At 36.2% G+C, this 8,743-nt stretch overlaps 1 protein-coding gene across 1 annotated transcript; it reads left to right on the forward strand.

The window, feature by feature from the left end:
* Window positions 1-1,081: 1,081 nt before the first annotated feature.
* Window positions 1,082-2,178, forward strand: LOC143636706 (U-box domain-containing protein 4-like). Its single transcript, XM_077104230.1, has one exon. It carries the CDS (start codon window positions 1,123-1,125, stop codon window positions 2,092-2,094), a length of 972 nt encoding a protein of 323 aa, XP_076960345.1. The 5' UTR covers window positions 1,082-1,122; the 3' UTR covers window positions 2,095-2,178.
* The last annotated feature ends 6,565 nt before the right edge of the window (window positions 2,179-8,743 follow it).

Here is an 8,743-nt window from a genome sequence, read left to right on the forward strand (position 1 = left end):
GACATCGAGGCATCAACCTTCTAGTACATCGGTATGTAGCAGATGTTAACACCTGAAATATTATTAATCTTGTTCGAAATTTGACTCAAAGTAAATTTTCCAACAACAAAAGTGTTTTCTGATGAGCAACACCCAGAACATCAAACTCAATATAGACGTTAGACATACCGACTCATCGTATTAAAGAACAATAATACAAGAACGTTACAAGAGGTGGAAAAAAAACCCAGACCTGAAAAAAAAAAACCTAAAACCGTTTTTTTTATACCCGGGTTTTTATACCCGACCCTACCTGTGAAGTATACATTTCAGTACTAAAACCCGTATCCAAACTAGACCCGATTTGTACCAGGTAATACCATAAAACCGGAACCACTGAGTTTTTTCAAATACCTGATCTGTACCCGGAAAAGTGCAACCCCATAAAAAAAATCCAATTTATACATGAAAAAAAACCTCGAAAATAAGGTTTTTTCAATGCCCGAAAATAAGGTATTAAAATACCGGTTTCAGGGACGTAGACAGCTTCATGAGAACGGGTTCAGCCGAACCCGTACAAAATTTTGTTTTAATGTTATATATTAGTGTATTTTGACATCGCATATGTAGAAATTTCAACATCGAACCCGTAGAAAACCACAATATAAGTGATAAACAATCGGTCGTCCATCCCTCGAAATTCTCTGAACCCGTAGAAAAAAAATTCTTGCTACGCCACTACCCGGTTTAGAATTCCCAGTTCTATACTCGACCCGATGCATAACGTATGGTTTTTAGAAACAATACCCGAACCCAAACTCGAACCAATTCGAGTTGTATCAATATCCGATTTTCCATCATCCGATCATGTCATCATACCCAAAACCGATTCCATTTATTCACACCTCTAAAACGTCACGCCACCGAGTTGTTTAAGTGGATTCCTTTGAAAAAAAAAATACTCCCACCATACCTTTGACCACTTGCCACCATCCCCATTCATTCATCCATTAAATATTAATAATCAAACCCCACCCCCCACCGCCGTAATTCTCCGACTTATTCCAACCCAAATCCATTCAACCCACAACTTATTATTACATCCCACATATTTATATTATTTCTCATATCACCAACAAACAAATGGAAGTCAAACGCCGAACAGCCAAATCACTCGTCGGAAAACTAAGCTCGGTATCCGAACAAACCCGCACCGAGTCCTTATGCGAGCTTCGTCTCATCTCCAAAAACGACCCGGAAAGCCGCCTATTAATCGCCGACGCCGGCGCCATTCCGTACTTGTCCGAAATCATTTACTCCCCGTCCGCCGTCGCCCAAGAAAACGCCACCGCCACTCTCCTCAACATCTCAATCTCTTCCCGGGAGCCACTAATGTCCACGCGCGGCTTACTCGACGCCCTATCCCACGCGCTCCGTTACCCTGAGTCACCCTCATCCGCCCAGGCAGCCGCCGCGACGATATTCAGCCTTTTAACTGTTGACTCCTACCGCCCGATTATCGGGTCGAAACGAGATATTTTATATGCTTTAATTGACATTATCCGAAACCCGAATTCGCACCCGAGAACAATTAAAGACGCTTTAAAAGCTTTATTCGGTGTAGCCCTTTATTCGTTGAATCGAGCTACGGTTATTGAATTAGGAGCGGTCCCTGTGTTGTTTTCGTTGGTAGTGAAGGACGGGCGGGTTGGGATTGTGGAGGATGCGACTGCGGTGATCGCGCAATTAGCGGGGTGTGAGGAGGCGGGTGAGGCGTTTAAGAAGGTGAGTGGAGTTGGGGTTTTGGTGGATTTGTTGGATTTGTCGACGGGGTCGAGTGGACGGGTGAAGGAGAATGCGGTCTCGGGGTTGTTGAATTTGGTGCAGTGTGGGAGGGAGGAGGTTGCGGGGTATGTGAAGGAGATGGCGGGTGTTGTGTGTAATGGGATTGCGGATGTGGCGGAGAATGGGAGTGGGAAAGGGAAGAAGAAGGCTGCGGAGTTGTTGAAGTTGATCGGTGGTGGTGGTGGTGGTGGTGGGTCGGGTGAGTTTGGGATGAATGGGTTTAAGGATGTGCAGCAGGTTGATAATGCGGTTGCACAAGTTTCGTTTTGAGGTGTGTTTGCTATACTGATACTGGTACTGATACTGATACGGATACGGATACGAATACAATGTGGTTTTGTGTTATTGTAAGTATTTACAAGTTACAACCCTTTAGTGTATGTTTGTTTATGCTTTCATTTTCCATTGTAAAGCTTGTTAATTTAATCATATGATAACTTATAACTTTATAGTTAATTAATATATTACCATGATTTGAAGATACGAGTAACGGTTTATTTAAGATCAGTGAATGTGTCGACTTGAAAAAGGTTAAGTTGGTGGTTTATCTAGGTGTTTGTTGAAGCGAAGGTTGTTGGGTTCGGGCTTTGGTCTCGTGTGATCCAAGTCTTGCACTTGGTTATTGCCGAGCCAACAACAAGGGAGCTGGTTAAAAGGGGGTGGAGACGGAGGTCTTCGTACTACTCTCTGACAGTTAAACATGTATATATGAAGTGAACTCAAATTGGCGCTACATCGTGATAATCGAAACTGACAGGACAATAGAACAAGTGTATTACTAAGTCGTTGAATCAAATTACACTTTAGAATCATAACAGAAGGAGATGGGAAGAGACGACAATCACCGATTTGACACTTAACTATATTCATGCATCAAATCTCATTCTTCCCCAAGTTATATTACTGCGACTCACAAGGGTTCTTTTTCGCGATTCTCAAATGCTTCAGCTTGTCGGGCTCACTGGAATGGGCTGTTTGATTGGATCCATATAGGCTTAGGTTTATCGGGTTCATAACAATACATAGCATCTAGAGAGAGATCATAGCAAGAGTGCAGTGTGTATATTGGTCTGGATAAAAATGGAAGAATATCCTTTAAAGAAGGGATTGGCCTTCCTCATATAAAGGAGGGTATCAGTGGGCCGAATGAGCCATGTCACATCCGGGCCTTGTCTCAAACAGCATGTCTGGATCGTACATTTGTTCAGCAGAAAGTCCGGGCTGGACACTCGTTAAATAGTAAGTTCCAGCTGGGATAGTCAAATAACGGGTCTGGACTGGACGTTAGTCAGGGTTGGACACTCGGCATCAGTGTTGATCTTGGATGCTATGTACTCTCTTATATTCTAAGTTTCTAACATACTCATTTTAAAGTTGCATGATTATTCGTATAGCGACTAAAATATGAAGCTAATGATGTCAATTTACAATGTATGAGAGACCCATTCCTAAATCTAATGGCAAATGGTAAGATCAACACCAGGCCTAACAGATAAAAGTAGAGCGGCCCAGTTTTTAGAATTTATATTGAACAGCCCAAACCCATATGGAACTAATAGTCACAAGTCACAACCCATTCTTGGACTTGGAAGCCTTTGATAATCTATTCAACTTTGAAAAAAAAAAGTACCAACTCTGAAATAATTTTATTTGTTTTTAATTAATCAAGAAAAAAAAACTCACATAATTTTATTCTCTTGCATAAGCTGTCTTAACTATACAAGGTTAGAATTTAGAAACCCATGTATACCATAGTTGAATAAAACCCGGATAAAACCTATTGAGGGATTCCCTGAATAAATCCCGACCCCCATGCCCGCCAAACAGCACGACAGCGAGGAGCCGGTAAAACCGGGTGAGTTCAGGACTCGAACCCTAGCAAGCCAGAGTCATCTCTCATATTTTTCATATAAATTGGTGATAGTGAGGTTTGAACATTTACCTCTCATTAGTAAAGTGAATCCTCTATCATTGAGACACATCCAATTTATAAAAAAAAGAAGAATAAATATCTTTTTAATAAGAGTTGGAGTGATTCCATGGTAGGGACAACATACTCGTTTTGTTGGTAGTGGTTTTCAATCAACAAGCTAGTTTTCATGCTACAATCCAAGCCAAGCGGTCTACTTCCATTTTGCTTCAACATGCTATTTAATAGTAACTATATACAAGGTTAGAAACTCGTGTACACTGTATTGAATAAATGAAATGAAATATTAAATAAAAGATCTTTTTTTACAAGCTGTAAATTCATAAATTTATATTTTATGAAGAGTGAAAGGTGAAAAGGCGGGAAGATCAAAAGTAGGTTGGGCTTACAAGCACCGGCGAAGGTTAGTTAGGGCGGGGGGTGCCCCCCTCGGTTTTTTTGCGTAGTAGTGTAAATTTACTTGTTTACGTCTGAAAATTTTTATACGTAGTGTAAATTTAACAGTTTTTGGCCGACAATTTGAGCCTGACCCCCCCCCCTCGTTTGTGAAATTCTGTATACATTTTGAGTCCGCTCCTCCGGTGTGTTAGTCTAAGCTTCGTCACTGCTTACAAGATTAGGATTGTAACAAGTGGAAATAGAGTGTACCTAGTTATGAGCACGGCCCGATAGATTTCAGTCTGAACCGAATAAGTCACATGGTTTATCTAAATGTTTATTTTCGTTTTTTTAAAAGGAACCAAACCCAAACGTAAAAGATCATCTTCCCTAAAGAGTCTCTCTCTCTTTGTAGCTCTCTCCTGCATGCTTATACCCATAATTATGATGTATTTATAGTTTATACCTAAAGAGTCTCTCTCTCTTTATCTCTTGAATTGACCATAATCAGTCTTTTCTTTTAGGGTCATCCGTCTCGCGACCTTCTAACTAGTTGCTAACATGTACAACTCTATACAGGCTCAGGAGGACAAAGAACATCACGACATCACCATCGAACCCATTCCGACTAAGAAGAATATATATCCTTTCTTTACATTGTTATCAAGATCCAAGTCCAACTAAGTATTTTGGTATCAACTAGTTTATAAGGGTTCTATTTGTGTATACTAATTGAAAGTACCAAATGGTTTTATATTCTAAATACCGAGTTTATCCTATATCATTACCATACTAGTAGTGATAGGAGTGGTGATCGTATTTAACATATATTCTAAAGCTAGTATTTCTGCTTTTATAAAAGTTTGTATATTAAAAAAACATGGACTGTGTGTTAACAATATTCAACATTAGTTTTTATCCTCATATTACGGGCGTGTTTTACATTATTCGTTTATAATATTTAATATATTTTATTGGATTTTAATTTTTATTTATTATAAAGAAGTTAATAATATACTTGGTATTTGATAATGAAAGGGTTTTACAAATAAATGAATGTTATAACCCAGTTTAAAAGTTATTTAGGGTCTGGTGAGACCATTGACCCGCTTTGTACTATAAAATTGTTTTTTAATTAAAAATAATATCTTTTTAAAAAAATAGGATATTAATATTTAATAAATCCCTATTTTATAGGATTTTTATAGAAAATATTTGGAGATATTTATTTTTTAATTTAATAAGATGTTATAACCCGTTTAAAACCTATATGGGTTTGGTGAAACCCATATCCGTAAATTCGGGTAAGATGCATGAGAACCCTCCATTTACAAATACAACAACCAAGTAGCTTGAGAAAATGTTTTGAAATTTCGTTTATATATATTTAAGATAAGATATATTGCCATTTTCGGTATACAAAATGAGTGTTTGTAATCATGGAAGCTGTAACGGTGAAATGTGAAACCCATTGCCATACTTTCGTGGTTAAAAGGGAAAAGAAAAAAAAGATCAATTCATTAAATTAATAAAACCAATTAGATAGAAAAACTTTTATAATAATTTAATGTTTTTTTTAATATGGTTTAAAGATTGACATATAAACATACATAAATTTAAAAATAAATAAGTAGAAATATTAAAGGTTAATCCATGAAGAATGAAAACAAGTACCGGAACTTCACTTAGAATAAACAATTTATAAATGAATGGTATATATTTACGGGGAACTAGATAGTATTTACATTTTATGCAATTAACTATTATAAAAATAAGTAATGTATTTACCTGAACCAGAGGGCTTAGATCTTGATTCTAAACATTTAAGATGAACATAATATCTGCATTTTTCGCATTTATAAACCCAAAGATTCTCACTATCAGTAAAGGAGATGTCACATACCCTACATGTAGGAAAATATTTTGCCTTTTGATATACTATTGGAAACATGTAGGCAAGGACGGGTGGATGAGTATGAAAGAAACAACTATATGTGTCATCTTGAATTAGCAAGGCCGGAATAAACAATCATTATGGATAAGAGAACGAAAACACGTGGAACATTCATAGAAAACCCCTTAATGTTCATTTTCACATGCATCACATTCTGCTATAATTTGTCTATGCCTATAAACAGGAATTAAAGGGTGTTGGTGGCTAGGATGATAAATAGTATGGTATTGTACCTCATCTAGAGCACAATCTAAACATATGTTAAACATACATATAGAACAATGATATCGGAGTTTATGATATTGAGAAGTACTATTACACGTATTACACTTTCCTTGCGGCTCGTATAGAAAGAGGGTAAGAATATGTGCACTATGTGATGCATGCTGTAACTTTATTGGAACACCTTCACACAATTTATGAAGTGAGTAATCACATTGGTCACATTTATAGTAATACTTATGATAGTAGGTAATTTCTTGATTACAACGGTTGCATAAACATCGAAAGGCTTGTTTAAATATCAAATCTTCCTCATCAACGTATACTACTTCAACATGCGGATATTTTGGATTCATGTCTATGAGAGACAATGAATGCTCATGTTGTAACACCACCATTTGTATGATTATATTTCTTTCTTTTGATATCTGACTTAACAATAGATTGAAGAAAGAAGAGGAGATGTTTTTCAACGTGAACTAGAGAACCTAATAGCAAAAAGAAAAGATGGATGATAACTAAGAATGGTGTATAAAGGATAATATACTAGAGTAAATTTATACGTGAACCTTCCTTCTTTATTCTTCACTTTATTCTTTACTGGACGAAAGGTTTAGGTATAAAGTCGATCCAACTTTATCATCTGTAAGCGGTAAGGATTTGAACTCATTATCACATTTGAACTGTTTTGAACCGTCTTACATATAAAGCAAAGTTAAAAGGCTTGGTTCGGGCATTAAAAATTATAATTGAAGTAACTATGGTATTTTAGATGTATAGTTAGAAAAGATATGATACAATAATACCTTAACGTACAATAGGTACACGAATACCATATATTCACGAAATCGATCCATGAAATCACATCCCAACATCTCGGAATCGTCAATACATATCCAATTAATCATTAGTTCACCGAAAAAAACAGTTTTGGATCGTTAATCGATCAATTTTTTACTTTTTTTCACGAAACATGTTTTTTAAGCATTTTGGGTTTCCGGCTGAGCATTTTAGTATTCTTGCCTTTGTTTTTTGCCTTTGAGCGTCTCGCGTACCTATCGTACGTTAAGGCATTATTGTACAGAATCTCGACCCTAGTTTTCTATTGCACATTGAACAGATAGATCTACTAGTAAAAAACCAATTTTATATACAGATAAACTTCATTGAATTAGTAACGTTCACTGCTCATAAAATGAGTATTAGTGACAAAGTGTGTGACGAGATTAAACGTGATGTAGACTTCAAGAAGCAACCATATTTTAAGTTGTTGTATGTCTAAAAACTTGACATTAGCTTCTAACAATATATGAAACAAAATGTTAGTTATTAGTTGGTTGAATTTTCTTAATAGATTTGTGAGGTCTTTAAAAATTACCAAAAGCTTATTAGTTATCACGCAGTGATGGATAGTGATTGGGATATTTGAAGTCTCAGATTCATAACTTGACTTAAAAGAGTTTTTTCAAATATGTGAGTTTCCTTTTTGATAGTGTTATTGAGTGACTGTTTGTTTACATCTGAATGAAACCATTCAGATGTAAACATCTGATTCATTCAGACTTCAGACTGTTTGGTTCCAAACAGAAAAACATCTGAATAGTTAAAATTAGGTCTGAATCATTCAGACTTGATGTTACTGCTGAATGGGACAGATGTTTATTCAGATCTGACTCATTCAGATCTGATTGAACCAAACTTGTATGGACACTTTTCATACAGTCTCATGAAGACTCACACGGTTATGGAATGGTTTTTATTTGAGTAAAAGAATATTTATTAATCATTGTTATAATAACGGTTTTATCTATTTTAACGTAAATATAACGAAATCGAATAATCGTTGACGTGATCCTGGTCATTGGTTGATACTTCATGAAATCATAATTCTTTAACAATTCTTTGCTTGGCAATTTGCTAAAGTGATTTGTTCCTCCATGGTTCTTTAGGATCTAATTTATACAAGAAAATAATATTTATTTATATCATTATTTATAGGAAAATTGGATTTAAATAATCTCACCTTTAACGGACTGGCCAATAATAATCCCACCTCCGGTATTTCCCGTTGGCAGTCCCACCTTTTCAAGGTTTTTTGTTTTATGATTCCCCTTTAAAAATAATTAACGGGGTTAAGTTTTTGCTGATGTGGCGAGTGACATGGCTTTTTCAATATTCTACATGACTTTTCCCTTTATATTCCCCCCCCTCCGATTACTTGCATGTAATACTCACCATTTAAAACCCAAAATTAACTATTAAGCCCTAATTAGCTATTGAATCCGATTGAATCCTCATCCACAACAAGTGTCCAACCCGATCTCGTTATACATGCAAACGATCATATTAAATCAATTAAACGTAGCCTCATAGTCCTTGTTCCATCGCTAAGAAAACCCCCGTAACAAATTGGATTATGTTCATCCGCGCAACAT

The sequence above is a fragment of the Bidens hawaiensis genome, unplaced genomic scaffold (genome assembly GCF_021521415.1).
Source record: "Bidens hawaiensis isolate Kalapana, Puna unplaced genomic scaffold, B.hawaiensis_p1.1 tig00008041_1, whole genome shotgun sequence".
NCBI lineage: Eukaryota > Viridiplantae > Streptophyta > Magnoliopsida > Asterales > Asteraceae > Bidens > Bidens hawaiensis.